At 41.1% G+C, this 18843-nt stretch overlaps 1 protein-coding gene across 5 annotated transcripts in view; it reads left to right on the forward strand.

The window, feature by feature from the left end:
* The window catches only part of AGBL1 (AGBL carboxypeptidase 1), a 1135995-nt gene that overhangs the window by 1053825 nt on the left and 63327 nt on the right, over window positions 1-18843 (forward strand). Inside the window, exon 24 of one of the 5 annotated variants that reach the window (XM_060401584.1) lies at window positions 12609-14428. The exons of the other annotated variants lie outside the window; for them this stretch is intronic. Within the exon in view, the coding sequence (XP_060257567.1) occupies window positions 12609-12681 (73 nt within the window). The 3' untranslated portion in view covers window positions 12682-14428. Of the gene's footprint in view, window positions 1-12608; window positions 14429-18843 lie in introns of those variants that run through there. 5 annotated transcript variants of the gene reach the window in all.

The raw sequence follows: 18843 nt of genomic DNA on the forward strand, positions 1-18843 counted from the left end.
ATGTCACAGAGGATTTAAAATGCAATTTAAAAGGTAAACCTAGAAAAAAAGTATCTTCTCTACTGTATGTGCTAAGTCACTTCAGTTGTGTCTGACTGTGACCCTATGGACCGTAGTCCACCAAGCTCCTCTGTTCATGGGATTCTCCAGGCATCAGTAATGGAGCGGGCTGCCATGACCTCCTCCACAGGGATCTTCTCAACTCAGGGATCTAAATCACGTCTCTTATGTCTCCTGCATTAGCAGGTGGGTTCATTACTAGTGCCACCTGGGAAGCACCCCCTGTACTGTATACTAGAGGACAATTTATTTTCAGGTATCTGTGTTTACAAACATTATCCACACTAGGTAAATCCTTTGGTTAGTACTACCATATTTCTCATATTTCTACCTCCATTTTCATACCACTCAGCAGTGGCCACAATACTGAAAAAGGTCAGTTTTCACTCCAATCCCAAAGAAAGGCAATGCCAAAGAATGTTCAAACTATGCCACAATTGCACTCATCTCACACGCTAGCAAAGTAATGCTCAAAATTCTCCAATTCAGGTTTCAATAGTACCTGAACCATGAACTTCCAGATGTTCAAGCTGGATTTAGAAAAGATAGAAGAACCAGAGATCAAATTGCCGACATCCACTGGATTGTATAAAAAGCAAGAGAGTTCCAGAAAAACATCTACTTCTGCTTTATTGACTGTGCCAAAGCCTTTGACTGAGCAGACCACAACAGACTGGATAATTCTGAAAGAGATGGGAATACCAGGCCACCTGACCTACCTCCTGAGAAATCTGTATTCAGGTCAAAAAGCAACAGTTAGAACTGGACATGGCACAACAGACTGGTTCCAAATCTAGGAAGGAGTACATCAAGTTCGTATATTGTGACCCTGCTTATTTAACTTATATGCAGAGTACATCATGTAAAATGTCCAGCTGGATGAAGGACAAGCTGGAATCAAGATTGCCTGGAGAAATATCAATAACCTCAGATATGCAGATGACACCACCCTTATGGCAGAAAGCGAAGAAGAAGTAAACAGCTTCTTGATGAAGGTCAAGGAAGAGAGTGAAAATGTTGGCTTAAAAAATCAACATTCAGAAAACTAAGATCATGGCATCCGGTCCCATCACTTCATGGCAAATAGATGGGGAAACAATGGAAACCTAGAGAATCCTGTGGACAGAGGAGCCTGGTGGGCTGCTGTCCATAGGGTCACACAGAGTGGGACAGGAGTGAAGCAACTTAGCATGCATGCATGCATTGGAGAAGGAAATGGCAACCCACTCCAGTGTTCTTGCCCAGAGAATCCCAGGGACAGAGAATCCTGGTGGGCTGTTGTCTATGGAGTCACACAGAGTCGGACACAACTGAAGTGACTTAGCAGCAGCAGCAGCAGCAATGGAAACAGTGACAGATTTTATTTTCTTGGGCTCCAAAATCACTGCAGATGGTAACTGTAGCCATGAAATTAAAAGACACTTGTTTCTTGGAAGAAAAGTAATGATAAACATATATGTAAACATAAACATTTTGAAAAGCAGAGACATTACTTTGCCAACAAAGGTCTGTCTAGTCAAGGCTATGGTTTTTCCAGTAGTCATGTATGGATGTGAGAGTTGGACTATAAAGAATGCTGAGCACAGAAGAATTGATGCTTTTGAACTGTGATGTTGGAGAAGACTCTTGAGCGCTCCTTGGACTGCAAGGAGATCCAACCAGTCGATCCTAAAGGAAATCAGTCCTGAATGTTCATTGGAAGGACTGATGCAGAAGCTGAAACTCCAACAGTTTGGCCACCTGATGAAAAGAACTGACTCATTGGAGAAACCCTGATGCTGGGAAAGACTGAGAGCAGGAGGAGAAGGGGACAACAGAGGATGAGGTGGCTGGATGATATCACTGACTCAATGGACATGAGTTTGAGCAAACTCAGGGAGATAGTGAGGGACAGGGAAGCCTGGTGTGATTCATGGAGTTACAAAGAGTCAGACACGACTTAGCTACTGAACAATGAACAACTTTTTTTAGATTCTTACCCCATAAAGTGATTACAGAGATAATAGAGTTCTGTATGCAGTAGGTTCTCATTCAGTTCGGTTCAGTTCAGCTCAGTCTCTCAGTCGTGTCCGACTCTTTGCGACCCCATGAATCGCAGCACGCCAGGCCTCCCTGTCCATCACCATATCCTGGAGTTCACTCAGACTCATGTCCATCAAGAGTCAGTGATGCCATCCAGCCATCGCATCCTCTGTTGTCCCCTTCTCCTCCTGCCCCCAATCCCTCCCAGCATCAAACTGTTTTCCAAGAGTCAACTCTTCACATGAGGTGGCCAAAGTACTGGAGTTTCAGCTTTAGCATCATTCCTTCCAAAGAAATCCCAGGGCTGATCTCCTTCAGAATGGACTGGTTGGATCTCCTTGTAGTCCAAGGGACTCTCAGGAGTCTTCTCCAACACCACAGTTCAAAAGCATCAATTCTTTGGTGCTCAGCCTTCTTCACAGTCCAACTCTCACATCCATTCATGACCACAGGAAAAACCATAGCCTTGACTAGATGGACCTTAGTCGGCAAAGAAATATCTCTGCTTTTGAATATGCTATCTAGGTTGGTCATAACTTTTCTTCCAAAGAGTAAGCGTCTTTTCATTTCATGGCTGCAATCACCATCTGCAGTGATTTGGGAGCCCAAAAAAATAAAATCTGACACTGTTTCCACTGTTTCCCCATCTATTTCCCATGAAGTGATGGGACCAGATGCCATGATCTTCGTTTTCTGAATGTTGAGCTTTAAGACAACTTTTTCACTCTCCTCTTTCACTTTCATCAAGAGGCTTTTAGTTCTTCACTTTCTGCCATAAGGGTGGTGTCATCTGCATATCTGAAGTTACTGATATTTCTCCCGGGAATCTTGATTCCAGCTTGTGTTTCTTCCAGTCCAGCGTTTCTCATGATGTACTCTGCATATAAGTTAAATAAGCAGGGTGACAATATACAGCCTCGACGTACTCCTTTTCCTGTTTGGAACCAGTCTGTTGTTCCATGTCCAGTTCTAACTGTTGCTTCCTGACCTGCATACAGATTTCTCAAGAGGCAGATCAGGTGGTCTGGTATTCCCATCTCTCTCAAAATTTTCCACAGTTTATTGTGATCCACACAGTCAAAGGCTTTGGCATAGTCAATAAAGCAGAAATAGATGTTTTTCTGGAATTCTCTTGCTTTTTCCATGATCCAGTGGATGTTTGATCTCTGGTTCCTCTGCCTTTTCTAAAACCAGTTTGAACATCAGGAAGTTTACGGTTCACGTATTACTGAAGCTTGGCTTGGAGAATTTTGAGCCTTACTTTACTAGCATGTGTTATCTATTTATATATAGTGTTGTGTATACATCAATTGCAATTTCCCAATTTCCCCCATCCCTACTTCCCCCTTGGTAACCATAAGTTTGTTTTCTATATCTCTTTTGTAAAGATAGTGAAAGACAAACATCATATATTATCGCTTTTATGTGGAATCTGAAAAATAGTACAAATGAACTATGCTTTATTTTTAATATTTATTTTTTACTTGCTTCTTTCTTCTTCCGTCCCCTTCCACATTTATCTTTCCCACAAAGTAACCTACCACAGGGTCTTTCTAATTTTCGCTCATGCTTATGTAATTACATACAACCATATGTGTATAAACATATACACATTCAGACCCAGGACATATACATAAATTTGTATGCACAAATATTGTTTATGAGTTTTGACATTATTTAATCAAAATATCTTTAAAATATACATTATTTTCTATATATTACTTATCTCCTTCAGCAAAATACCTAGTGCAAAGTTATCCACATACATTTCTGCAGCTCTAGGCATTTTATTTCTGGTATAATATTCTATGCTATGGATATAAGATAAAAATATTCAACCTATAATTGGAATGCACATTGTTTCCACATTTTGTCACTACAAATGATACATAGTAAAATATCTGTATTTCACTGTTGTGGGTAGAATTTCCTGGGAAATGGATTCTGACAGAGTTTCTGAATACTGCAGCAGGAAGCTCAAAATTTTTATTGGGTTCTATGTATGTTCTGTTAAATTTGCAAATGTCCTTTGGGCATTAAAGACATGAATCCTTCATCTGTTATCTCTAGTATCTGCACTGAAAGAAAAAACTTTGGTATAAATAAATTTAATTATATATTGAATTTATGAATAACATATTTTACTAGCAATACTATGGTACCTGTACATTGGAATATTTATTTCACTGGGAATTTCTTTGGGGAATGGTGTAAGATGGAGGTCCAAATACATGTTCTAGTGATGGATAATATTCCACTAGTATCAATTAGTAAATAATCCATCATTTTCCATTGATTTTGTGAATACATGTATCTATATTAATTCACACTTATACAAGGATCTACTTCTGGATTTATTTATTTTACCAATGAAACTTCAGTAAATTTGAAATATATTTATAAATCTTTAATCTGATACATATACATGAAATCAAAGGCAAATCACTTATCATGACAGAAAAGTGAAATGTAAGAAGTGTTATCATTAGAGTAAGGTAACAAACCACCTTTTGTTTAAATTATCTTGAAATGTTAGTCAGAACAATAAGAAAAGGAGCAAAGTACTGAGTATTAAAAAATGGAGGCAAATTTATTAATATTTGACATGATATGATTTTCTATTTGGGATGAGAATCAGCTGATAAACTATTTTGACAGTAAGAGAGTGTATAAGTTGTCCAGTTAAAAAATTGATATACAAAATCAATTGCTTCCTAGACACAAACAGTAAAGTCAAAAAGTCAAATTCAGGAAAAATCCTGTTTACAAGAGCGAAATAAAGATAAACAATCTGGAAAGAAGCTGGAAAAATGTTCAGTGTCTTTTGGAAGAAAATAGTAAAACCCTACTGAGAGACATAAAAGAATTGAGACAAAGGAAAGGCACATTTCTTGTAGATAATAAAAAGTCAACATTGTGAAAGTCAATTCTTTGTAAATTTACTAAAAATTCATTATAGGGTTTGGGTATCTCAAGGTCAGTAAAGAGGTTCTGGGCAAGTACTCAGTTCACTTTAGAAATACTCTATTAATGTCTCCTCTATATTGCATCCTCACATTCTTATTACTATCTGTCTAAATCGGGGGCTAGCTATCTGTCTCAGTTTAGTTCAGCTCAGTTCAGTCGCTCAGTCATGTTAGACTCTTTGCTACCCCATGAATCGCAGCACTCCAGGCCTTCCTGTCCATCACCAACTCCCGGAGTTCACTCAGACTCATGTCCATCGAGAGTCAGTGATGCCATCCAGCCATCTCATCCTCTGTCGTTCCCCTTCTCCTCCTGCCCCCAATCCCTCTCAGCATCAAAGTCTTTTCCAATGAGTCAGCTCTTCACACAAGGTGGCCAAAGTACTGGAGTTTCAGCTTTAGCATCATTCCTTCCAAAGAACACCCAGGGCTGATCTCCTTCAGAATGGACTGGTTGGATCTCCTTGCAGTCCAAGGGACTTGCAAGAGTCTTCTCCAACACCACACTTCAAAAGCATCAATTCTTCAGCACTCAGCTTTCTTCACAGTCCAACTTTCACATCCATACATGACCACAGGAAAACCATAGCCTTGACTAGACAGACCATTGTTGGCAAAGTAATGTCTCTGCTTTTGAATATGCTATCTAGGTTGGTCATAACTTTTCTTCCAAGGAGTAAGTGTCTTTTCATTTCATGGCTGCAGTCACCATCTGCAGTGATTTTGGAGCCCCAAAAAATTAAGTCTGACACTGTTTCTACTTTTTCTCCATCTATTTCCCATGAAGTGATGGGACCAGATGCCATGATCTTCGTTTTCTGAATGTTGAGCTTTAAGCCAACTTTTTCACTCTACTCTTTCACTTTCATCAAGAGGCTTTTTAGTTCTTCACTTGCTGCCATAATGGTGGTGTCATCTGCATATCTGAGGTTATTGATATTTCTTCCAGCAATCTGTCTAGTCATGGTCAAATCTGTCCTGCAGTCTGTTTTTATAAATAAAATTTTATTGGAACACAGCCACACCCACTCATTTACATGTGGTCTATGGCTCCTTTTACTCCACAATGGTGGAGTTGAATAGTTGGAACAGAGATATTATGACACACAGAGACATTTACAATATGAAACTTTAGAAGCAAAGGTTGCTGACACGTGTTCGTGTTCTTGATCATCAAAATATAGAGGATAAGCTCATTTCTTTCTTATCTCAGCATATGCAGACTTCAGTCATAAGTGTTGCTTAAAAACTATGTTTTCATTAGTGAATTAAAAGAAGGGATATTCCTTGAATTCTTTGTTTACATTATTAAGGTTTGATTTTTTATGTGTATTTGCTTGAATATTTTTAATTGAAGATGATATGGGGGTAAATCTGAGAAGGGTAGCAAAATAATGTGAGCTAGAAATGGATAAAAGGTGAGGTTGAGATATAAAGAAATGATTAAAGACAAATTAAGAGAGAGGATTATAGTAGAGATGAAAAGTGGGGCATGGGGGTAAGGTACATGATGGAGGCGGGGAGAGGGGTGACCCTAGTAAAGTCTCCCCAGATCAAAAGATCTGTAGTTAAGACTTCTGTGGTGGTCTGGTAATTAAGAATCCACCTTCCAATGCAAGGAACGCAGGTTCAATCCCTGGTCAGGGAATTAAAACCCCACATGCTGTGGGGCAACTAAGCCCACGCCATACCACAAAGAAAGATCTTGCATGCTGGAACTAAGACCTGATGCAGACAAATAAATAAATCACCAAAAAACCTGGGGTTTATTTCTATTTCTGATTCTTATACTAGTCTACAGCTTTTCCCACTCAAAATTAAGTTCCTTAGCTTCTTATTTCCAAATATGTAGGAACTCTTCACTTATCTTTCTTCCCACTTCTACCACCTCCTTGCTCTAAGCCAACACTGCATATTCCCTGGGTTCTACAACGGCCTCCTAATTGGACTCTGTTATCACTATTAGTCAGGGTGCTTTGGGGGGTGCAAATAAGAGAAAACTCTAACTCTTAGCCAAGTCTAACTGGCAAAGGAATAAGGAGAATTTACTGTATTATTTAATTAGAAATTCTAGCAGCAATTCAGACTTCAAGCATGAATGTATCAGGAATCTAGGTCCATTTTGGTACTATTATTTTATTTTATTTTTTTATTGGTAGATAATTGCTTTACAATACTGTGCTGGTTTCTGCCCCACATTAACATGAATCAGTCACAGGTATACGTATGTCCCCTCCCTGCAGAACCCCTCTCCCACCTCCCACCCCACCACACCCCTGTAGATTGTCACAGAGCACTGGGCTGAGCTTCCTATGTCACACAGCAAATTCCTGCTTGCTATCTATTGTATATATGATAGTGCATATGTTTCCTTGCTATTCTTCAATTTGTCCCACCCTCTCCTTCCCCCACTGTTTCTACAAGTCTATTCTGTCTTCGTCTCCTGCAAATAGGGTCATCAGTACCATCTTTCTCACTTCCATTATTTTACTATATGCTCCTTCATGGTGGAGTTTGTCTTCCCACTGGTTTTCCTCCTCGTGTAAGACTGTCAACAGTGATCCAGACCTCAGCTTTCCTCATTAACATTCAAGCAGAGAGAAATGACATCTTGTTCATCAAATAGGAATCAGCAGCCCCAAGCTTGAAAAGAGTTGACCCAACCAGAGCCCATCACCTGGGCAGGAAGACTGTGATAATGATCCTACATGGCTTGTTTCAGTAGAGATGCTTACAAATAGGGTGAATAAAAAGTTGAATAGTTCTCAGAGTTGAATGTGTGTTAGATTCTCCAGGAGGTCTTGTAAACCATGGATCACTGGGTTTCTCCTGCAGAATTTCTGACATAATAGGTTTCGGATGAGACCTGAGTTTTTCCATATCTTTTTTTAATGTATTTATTCTTAGTTGAAGGATGATTGCTTTACTGTATTGGTTTGATTTCTGCCATACATCAACAAATTAGCCATAGGTGTACATGTGTCCCCTCCCTCTGTACCTCCTACCCTTTCCCAACCCTCTAGGTTGTTACCGAGCTCCAGTTTGAGTTCCCTGAGTCATACAGCAAATTTCCACTGGCTATCTATTTTACATACGGTACTGTATATGCTTCCCTGCTACTCTCTCCATTCATCCCGCCCTCTTCTTCCTCCTCCTGGTGCTTATCAATAAATCTGTTCTCTATGTCTGCATCTCCACTGCTGCCCTGCAAATAGGTTCATCAGTACCAACTTTCTAGATTCCATATATATGTGTTAATATATATATTATAATAATAACATGAGTGTAATAATTATATCTTATAATATGTATATTATATACATTAAAATGGGTAACCAACAAGATCCTACTGTTTAGCACAGGGAACACTACTTGATGTTCTGTGGCAGCCTGGATGAGAGGGGAGTTTGGAGGAGAATGGACACAGGTATGTGTATGCCTGAGGCCCTTTGCTGCCCACCGGAAACTATCACAACGTTGTTAATTGGCTATACTCCAATACAAAATAAAATGTTTTTAAAAAGCTTAAATGTAGCTCAGCCATCGCTCAGTCTTCCCAGAACCCAAGGCTCTTCCCTATCATGACTTCTCTAATTGTAGACATGGATCTTTCATTCTTCTTGCTGGGCAAATATTAGCACTTGAGGTTTTGCCAAAGTCCCAAGTCTAAGGAAAGAAGAAAGTCCCTGATCATTTCTGGAAAATAAAAGCACCAAAGTGCAGACTGAGGGGCTTATAACTCCAGTTGGATCCATACTCTTGGAGAACTGAGTCAAACATGGACTGAAAGATTAACTGCAAGGATGTAAGGAAATGATCAGTTCATTTGTCCTCATGCTCAGTTTCAGATTCCAAGGTGATCTGAAGGACATGGAGACTAATATGATAATGAAAGTTACCACCCACAGGGGTTTAAAAATGGCAAAAATTAATGTGAGACTGTACTGGCCACTGCTGGAGTCTGATGTCATTAAGAGAGCTTTGTTGACTAAAAACTAGTCACAACCTGAAAATAGAGAGTTATTTTATTTAGTGGGAATGTTTTGGATTCTGAGCCCAGGAGACGGCATCTCAGTAGCTCTGAGAAAGGCCATATGCAAGTTTGCAACAAAGGGAGCAAGCAGTCTGAACATCAAAGGTCAAATATCAAGCTAAGGAATTTAGCATTCTATGTATGGGAAGATGCAAGCCTCTAGGATCACTGAATTCATTCCTTTCCTGAACCTCAACTATCCAAACCCTGTTTCCTTGTTCACCTTAAGGAGCGGCAGATGGTTGCTTCTTGCATTCCCCTTGCTCCTCAGCAATCACTTCGGGGAGTGGCAGCATCCGCTGGATCACAGTTTTGGGAGCCCTCATTCACATTTGGAGGCCAGAAATCTTTGATGGTTGTGACATTTCTTGTTTATTGATACAGCAGGAGATATTTTCATCTCACAGCTTTGAATCTGGAGGAGCTTGACAGTAAGGCAGCTGAGAGAAGAGCTAATGAAAAGCAAACAAAAAATCCTACCCCTCTGGCCCTGGCCTAGCTCTCTGTAGCTGATAAATAAAAGGATATTTTTCCAGATTCACCAAGTAGCCAGTTTCCTCTGAAGTCACCAAAGTGACACCATTTTAATTATTTTTTTTCTCATTTTTTATTTATTTTTTATTTTTTTATGATGTATGACATTTTATTTTCTTTTATTTTTTTATTTTTTTAAAATTTTTAATTCTTACATGCGTTCCCAAACATGACCCCCCCTCCCACCTCCCTCCCCACAACATCTCTGTGGGTCATCCCCATGCTCCAGCCCCAAGCATGCTGCACCCTACGTCAGACATGGGCTGGCGATTCAATTCTTACATGATAGTATACATGTTAGACACCATTTTAAGCTCTTTCATTGGATGGTGGCCTTTAACTTACTATCTTGGGGGAGTTTGGGCTGCCATAACAAAATACCATCGATTGGATGACTTGAATAGCAGAGATTTCTCACAGTTCTAGAGGCCGGAAGTCCAGCATCAAGCTGTCAGCAAGGTGGGTTTCATTCTGAGGCTCTTCTCTGCAATAAACAACCACCATCTCACTGTGTCTTCACATGGCTTTTCCCCTGTCTGTGCCTTTTGAAGAGAAAGAGCTTTCTCTCTCTCTCTCTGTTTATTTCATCTGCTGTCTTTTCTATAAGAGTAGTAATGTCATCATGTGACACTTATCTTCATGACCTCATCAGACTGTAACTCCCGAAGGCTCTAACTCCAAATACCGTTACCTTAGAAGTTAAGGCTACAACATATGAGTTCTTGGGGTCCCAAACATACAGTCTATAACACTGAGCCTTGATTCAATTATGCAAGGATGCTCTCTTCCCCTTTAAAAATACAAGACAATAAGTCAGGCTTGGGAGAGAAAATCTGCTTAAGCCAAGAAATTAGTCAGGTCTCTAGTTCCACTCAGACCATGATGAATAATAATTGTAGGCAGCTATCAGCACTGGGGAGAAAAGCTTTCCAAAACCTCTTCTGCATCTCAGACCAAATATTCTTCTCCCTTCTTTTATGGAGAAAATGAAAATGTTAGTCACTCAGTCATGTCCGACTCTTTGAGACTCCATGGACTGTAGTCCGCCAGGCTCCTCTGTCCATGGAATTTTCCAGGCAAGAATACTTTACAGGGAGAGTACAGAAGTAAATGAAGCCCAGGGAACCAGCCAGAAAAAGGCTCCCTCCCCAGGCTATCAGCCAGTCAGCTGCTTTCGTCACAGGAAAAGGAGTTGTGAATTACAGACTCGCAGCCTCCCAGCCACAGCTGCCCCCCATGGACCTCTCTCTTGCTGCTTTCTGATTATTTCAGATTTCTGTAAAACAAGCCCAAGTTCAGAAGCCCTTGTTGTGAAGGGAGAGAAAACACGCGGGTGATTGAGGCACTGCACACAGGTGTCATGCAAAAGCGATGTCTTTTACTAAACAGCCTGCACCCTAAGGCATGTATGCGGCACATCCAGGCTTGACAAGCTTGTATTATTAATACAATAATACAAACACAGAGATAGTGTTTTATAATATGTCAAAGCAAATCCATGGGTACTGTCTGACTTAATTTATGGAGCAAAACAGTGAGTTGGAATTATAATAACCTTCCCCCACCCAACCTTATAAATAGATATGTAAATTGTATCATGTTTTCCTAGCTTCCATTTATAGGTTGTGGGATCACTGGACATCAGATTCCACTAAGGTGAGAAAGTATTGTTCAGGGTGTGGTTTGATAAAGGGATTTGAGAGGGCTGTACCCAGCACACACACACACACACACACACACACACACACACACACACACACATTGCAGTCAGAGGAATCTTGTTCAAATAGGAATTTGAGTATGTTATATAGAAAAGCAATGAGGAAAAGAAGGTTCTGATAAGGCAAAAATACAAGGCAGTCTCTGCCATAAACTGTGTGATGCTAGGAATATCATGTTCTCTAGATTTTCCTCCTAAAATGAAACATTCACACTAGATGACGCGAGGACACTGAGCAATGACTGTCTTCCAGGCCCTGGGCTCCATGGCTTCCCCTGTGGCTCAGTGATAAAGAACCGACCTGCAATGCAGGAGATGCAGGTTCTCTCTCTGGGTCGGGAAGATCCCCTGGAGAAGGAACTGGCAACCCCTTCCAGTATTCTTGCCTGGGAAACCCCATGGATAGAGGAGCCTGGTTGGCTAGAGTCCATGGGGTCGCAAAAGAGTGGGACACAAATCGGCTAAACCGTAACAACAGGCACTGTTCTCAAAGTACTTTAATTATATCTTCCCCTTTAATCCTTACAGAAAAACTGTGCGATTAGGAATTTCATTATCCTTATTTCTTCCTTGTTTTCTTTCCTTCTTTCATTTATTTTTATAGATAAATTCTACTCTAAAAGAGCAAATTGCTTACTTAAAATTGCATTGCTGGTAAGTGGAGAATTAGGGTGTGAACAAAGGTCGTATGACTCCAGCTGCATGCAGTATTCATCCACTGAAAAAATTATTATTGCATCTTTGCTTCATCCCACACGTCATTCTAGGCATGAGATATAAAAATTTGCTTGAACTCTGCCCTTATGGAATTTAAGAGGGGAAAGAATTTTTAATCAAATGAGTAAAACTATACTTGGAAAATAGCAACTCTTCTAAGTGTTTTGAAGGATAAGCTCCTGGTGATTTGAGAGACTAGAATGTCATGTAGAAGGATGTGCTAAGTACCTGCTGGACAAGTTAGCCTAGGGAGAAGATTGTTCTGAAGTCATCTAGCTTTTCTTACCCAAGGCTGAAGGAGCTAATTCAGACCAAACACTGGGAACACAGGAACACTGAGGGTTAAAGTACAGGATGGCCATGAGCTGTCCTGGCTTATGGAGAGGTCAAGTGTAATCAGCCTGGAGTGCTACTGAGAGGTACACAAATATACAGAATATAACAGATCCAACAGAAACAAACGGAAGGAGTCAGGCTATACCTCTCTAATTGCGGAAGTAGAGAAAAGATTGTTAGGTGGTGCTAAAAAGTCCCTGCTTATTTAACTTCTATGCAGAGTACATCATGAGAAACGCTGGACTAGAAGAAATACAAGCTGGAATCAAGATTGCCGGGAGAAATATCAATAACCTCAGATATGCAGATGACACCACCCTGATGGCAGAAAGTGAAGAGGAACTAAAAAGCCTCTTGATGAAAGTGAAAGAGGAGAGTGAAAAAGTTGGCTTAAAGAGCAACATTCAGAAAACGAAGATCATGGCATCCGGTCCCATCACTTCATGGGAAATAGATGGGGAAACAGTGGAAACAGTGTCAGACTTTATTTCTGGGGGGCTCCAAAATCACTGCAGATGGTGATTGCAGCCATGAAATGAAAAGACATTTACTCCTTGGAAGAAAAGTTATGACCAACCTAGATAGCATATTCAAAAGCAGAGACATTACTTTGCCAACAAAGGTCTGTCCAGTCAAGGTTATGGTTTTTGCTGTGGTCATGTATGGATGTGAGAGTTGGACTGTGAAGAAGGCTGAGCACCAAAGAATTAATGCTTTTGAAGTGTGGTGTTGGAGAAGACTCTTGAGAGTCCCTTGGAGTGCAAGGAGATTCAACCAGTCCATTCTGAAGGAGATCAGCCCTGGGATTTCTTTGGAAGGAATGATGCTAAAGCTGAAACTCCAGTACTTTGGCCACCTCATGAGAAGAGTTGACTCATTGGAAAAGACTCTGATGCTGGGAGAGATAGGGGACAGGAGAAGGGGATGACAGAGGATGAGATGGCTGGATGGCATCACTGACTCGATGGACGTGAATCTGAGTGAACTCTGGGAGTTGGTGATGGACAGGGAGGCCTGGTGTGCTGCGATTCATGGGGTCACAGAGTCGGACACTACTGAGCGACTGAACTGAACTGAACTGAAAGAGTCTCATTGGACCTGATTCCAAGGTAGCAGTCAGTTAGGATGGAGTTAATTAATGGATGGGGTGTAGTCTAAACTTACATGGCTCTCTATATTATAGTTAATAAAAATGTTAAGTAAAACCATCTCCATTTGGATGGTACCAAGGTACAGTGAGGGCTTTCCTGGTGGCTCAGACCGTAAAGAATCCACCTGCAATTCAAGAGGCCTGAGTCGATCCTTGAGTCGGGAAGATCCACTAGAGGAGAGCATGGCAACCCACTCCAGTACTCTTGCCTGAAGAATCCCATGGACAGAGGAGCCTGGTGGACTACAGTCCATGGGGGTCACAAGAAGTTGGACAGAACTGAGCATGTAGACACGTAGGAACTCATAAGCCCATATACTCTGGTGCTTTCCAAGAGGACCCACACTGTATCTATGGGATGTGTTTCTTTCTGAATACACCTTCCTTCATTTTACTATGTCTTGCTCTTGAATTCTTTCCTTGGTGAAACTAAGAACTCACACTAGCCTGAGACCTGGGACTTCATCATCCTCTCTTGCTTCGCTTTCTCTGCTACAACTCCATGACAACACATACAGCATGGGTCAGGACGCATTTCAGCTGTCATCCTTGAACTGCAAGGAAAACAAAGAGAGAGGAGGAGGACCGGCAAGACCAGGTGTGGGGCTAGCACTTTTTGAAGCTCTGGAGTCCAGTGGCTAAAGGAGTTTGAATCCTGTCTCCTCACTCCTGTGTCTTGGCACCTTCTCTCAAGCCCCATTTCTTCCATATGCAATATGTGTACGACTAGCATGTAGCTCATAAGATTAAGTTGCACATAGATCATGTTGAGTTATCCTCTGAATATTAGAAATCATTATTAGAGTTATTGGGGTAATGCTAATAAATGTTCAGTGCTGCCCAGAGGGAGATGGCCTTTGGCTCATTCTGAATTGCCCTCATATACAAGATTTGGTTTTGTTCCTTTTTCCTTATTAGTTTAAAGGGAGTGGTGATATTCAATGTTAGTGATGTTTTGGTTCTAGCCACTGTTTCTGACGTGAATTAAGACTCTGGACAGCAGCTGCTTGGACAAAGTCCAGGCTCCAGAGAAAAGGAACTGGGATTGGCAAGGGTTTGGAATATTTTCAAAGCCCCAATCAAATGGTTTGGGATTCTAGGAAGACTGTTCATCATGTCATGAGAAAGCAGACTGCAAATCAGGAAATTACGTTCTATAGGCTGGCTTAATACAGGAACGGGAATAGTAATGTTGGTGGGAACAGCAGCAGCTTACTAGACATTAGCTGGACTTGAACTCAGCCTCAGGTAGTCTAGATACTGCTGTGTGCCTCCTCGGACTTTCAGATGACTGTCCTGCTATTCAGGAGAATCCCTCCCCAATATTGTTGTTTACTCACTAAGTCATGTCCGACTCTTTGTGACCCCATGGACTGTAGCCCACCAGGCTCCTCTGTCCATGGAATTTCTCAGGCAAGAATACTGGAATGGGTTGCCATTTCCTTCTCCAGAGGATCTTCCCAACCCAGGGTTGGAACCACTGTCTCCTGCATTGGGAGGCAGACTCTTTACCATTGAGCTACATGGGAAGCTCCAGTAGGTCATTATGATTTATATTATGCCACCCGAACCTAACCCAGCTGACAAGACCAGGGATGAATATCTGATCTAAAGATATTACTCTTGCCAAGTAATGTGCTAAGGATTTACCAGTTTATACTTAAAACTTTCTCGATAATCACAGCAGTTCGGCATAGATATTTCTGTTTAATACATAAGGAAACAGAGTTGTTTTCTCATATATTCTAGCTACCTCTTGGAACAAATCAAATCATCTGAAACTTAGTGGCCTATACAGATACTCTACTGATTTCCCATGGCTTCATAGAGTAATAGGACTCAGCTGGATGGTTCTTGCTTTGGCTATCTAATGCTAGACTGGACCTAAAGTCATCTGAAAACTCTGAGCTGAACATCCAAGATGGTACACCTTTAGTCACATGTCTGGTGTCTGAACTGAGATAGCTTGGTCATGAGGGGCCAGCTAAGCATCTCTCTCTTTCCTCCCATATGACCTTCCAAATGGTGAGCATGAGCTTCTTGAATGCATGATGGTGTGAGAATGTCAGACTCTTTACGTGATGGTTGGCATCCTCCAGGAAGGATAGGGAGCAAGCCAAGAGGCCTAAGCTGAAAGGTGTTTTATATCTTGCCCTCAGAAGTTTCAAAAGTACAATTCTTTTTTGGTAAAGTAGGTCACTGAGCCCAACTCAAATGAAAGAATGGAGAATTTGACCCCTACCTGTCATGGGAAGAAGTGTCAAAGGATCTCTGAAAGTGAAAGTCATTCAGTCATGTCCACGACTCTTTGTGACCCCATGGACTATACAGTCTAAGGGATTCTCCAGGCAGAAATACTGGAGGGATAGCCATTCCCTTCTCCCGGGGATCTTTCCAACCCAGGGATCAAACCCAGGGCTCCCATATTGCAGGCGAATTCTTTACAAACTGAGCCACCAGGGAAGCCCAAGAATACTGGAGTTAGTAGCCTATCCCTTCTCTAGCAGATCTTCCCAACCCAGGAATCAAAGCAGAGTCTCCTGTATTGCAGGCAGGTTCTTTACCAGCTGAGCTACGAGGGAAGCCCAAAGGATCTCTGATCATCTTTAAAAAGTTATACCATGGTAACTGAGGATGACAGTTGAATCTTGATCTACCATATAGCAGTATCTATTTGATCACATTTCAGGTAAATGAACCCAAGAGAATGTTTTATTTTGTTGATGAAGTAGCTGAGCTACAGACAGATAAAGTCCTATAATCAAATTCAAAGCATTCTCTAGGAACTTTCATATATAAGGCTGCCCATTGATTTGTTCAAAAATAAGAAACTGCTTCTAGAAAGGAGGTAAAAATTCAACCCATTGAAAAGAAAAGAAAATGAAAGTGTTAGCTGCTCAGTCCTCTCCATGGAACTCTCCAGGAAAGAACACTGGAGTGTATTGCCATTCCCTTCTCCAGGGGATCTTTCCAATCCAGGGACTGAACCCAGGTCTCCTGCATTGCAGGTGGATTCTTTACCGAGGAAGCTCATTGAAGACAACACAAAACTCTATGAAAACCCTACAGGGAGTTCTCCAGAGCAGGTTGCATACGCAGGGATCTGTAAAGCCCTAAAACCTAATGGCCATTCCGGGACAAAGGCTCCATGCTGCTCCTTCTGTATAATCACCAGGTGGCTGAGACTTAGAACAGATGGGCCAATTCCCAGAGAGCGACTCATGTCATACATCTGGGATGTTAACATGCTGTGGGGTGGAAGTCTTAGTGTTTATAGTAGCAGAAAGCTCTGGGTAAATCACTCCTGTTCCTCTCCACATTTAGAGTCATTAAAAAAAAAAAAAAAAAAAAAAAAAAAACCCTGCACTCATCTGATACCCAGGAGGAAATCCAACAGTGATGATAGTGCAGTGATCCAAAAGAGAAGACTGAGGCAACCCCAGGGTTTCATGCTTAACATGCAGTAGGTTATATATGGGTGAATATGGAAGGTATCAAGAGTGGTGAGTGGGAGAGATATTGCAGAGAATGGGGAGAAAATATTATCTATTTTTTCCAATGGCGATAATGAGAAATTAGACCAGAAATCACTGTAAAAAGCCATCCTTACAAAACTGCTTTATATAAAAAATAATGAGAACAGAAGTAATTTAGTTAGCTAATTATCACATGCGTTTCACATCAGCCCACAAGCAACCAAAAACCATTAGCAGTGCACCCCGCCGTTCTCATCAAGCAGGGGATTAATAGGAACAAACCTGGAACTGGCTTTTGCAGAGATGAATCCACCATCCTCAAAAGGTAATAATCACCCTGGGCCTCCCTTTGTGATCTGTAGGATGCAGTGAGTTTCCCCCGGAAGCCTTGGGCAGCAGAGATATGTTTGTCTTTACTTCTCTGTAGTTGCCGGACTCTGAGCACTGGAGGTACAAAGTGCATCGTTCTAGGTAGATAGTTCTAGTGCTTAATTACTCTCATTAGTGACAAAACCCAATTTCATGATGATCTCTGACTCTTCTTCAGACCCCGATGGAGGAACCTGGTGGAGGAACAGATCCTTGATCTGTTCTTGACAGGATTTGAAATTGGAAGTCACTCATTCATTCAAGTGGTTACTGTTATCTACCTTAGACGATGCACTGTAATAGATGGTGAGAAAGGAGAAAAATGATTTATGTAAAGAGCTCCTAATATGATGTAAAAGAAAACAAACCAACAAAAATTACAACACGGCACCTGTATCGAAACTCCCTTGGCAAGAGACACAACTCAGGGGATGGGGGGCTGGACCTGAAGATTAAAAACCACAAAGAACTAAGCAAACAGAGAGTCTGGGTGGTTCTTGCAAACAGAGGACAAACAGCATGAACAAAACAGAAAAATAAAAATTACATATCTTTTACATGCTGGCAGGGTAAGCTGCATATGGAGAAATGGCAGTTGAAATAAAGCTACTGTAATATCTGTGCTCAGAGTATAGGCAGTGGCCCCTGGTACTCTATATTTTGAACTATTTGTTTAATTTTAATTTTTAAATTGATGTATAGTTAATTTACAATGTTGTGTTAGTTTCAAGTGTACAGAAAAGTTTATATATTCAGTTTGTGTATATAAATGACTAGCCCACCAGGCTTGTCTGGGCATGGAATTGTTCAGGCAAGAATACTGCTGTGGGTTGCCATTCCCTTCTCCAGGGGAGCTTTCTGACCCAGGGATTAAACCCAGTTCTCCTTCATTGCAGGCAGACTCTTTACTCTTTGAGCCATCAGAGAAGCCCATACACACACACACACACACACACACACACACACACACACACACACACGTATATGTATAGACACACATATATGTATATACATGCATATACACACATATATACACACATTTTTTCATGTTTTTATTCATTATAGTTATTTAAAAACATTGAGTATAGTTTCCTATACTATACAGTAGGTCCTTGTTGTTTATCTATTTTATGTATGCTGCTGCTGCTGCTAAGTCGCTTCAGTCGTGTCTGACTCTGTGCGACCCCATAGACGGCAGCCTACCAGGCTCCCCCGTCCCTGGGATTCTCCAGGCAAGAACACGGGAGTGGGTTGCCATTTCCTTCTTCAATGCATGAAAGTGAAAAGTGAAAGTGAAGTCATTCAGTCTTGTCCGACTCTGCAACCCCATCCTCCGTCCATGGGCTTTTCCAGGCAAGAGTACTGGAGTATAGTAGTGTGTATATATTAATCCTAAATTTCTAATTTATCCCTCTTTCCCTCCGTTTCACCTTTGGTAACCATAAATTTGTTTTCTATCT

This window comes from Ovis aries, chromosome 18 (assembly GCF_016772045.2).
Source record: "Ovis aries strain OAR_USU_Benz2616 breed Rambouillet chromosome 18, ARS-UI_Ramb_v3.0, whole genome shotgun sequence".
Classification (NCBI taxonomy): Eukaryota; Metazoa; Chordata; class Mammalia; order Artiodactyla; family Bovidae; genus Ovis; species Ovis aries.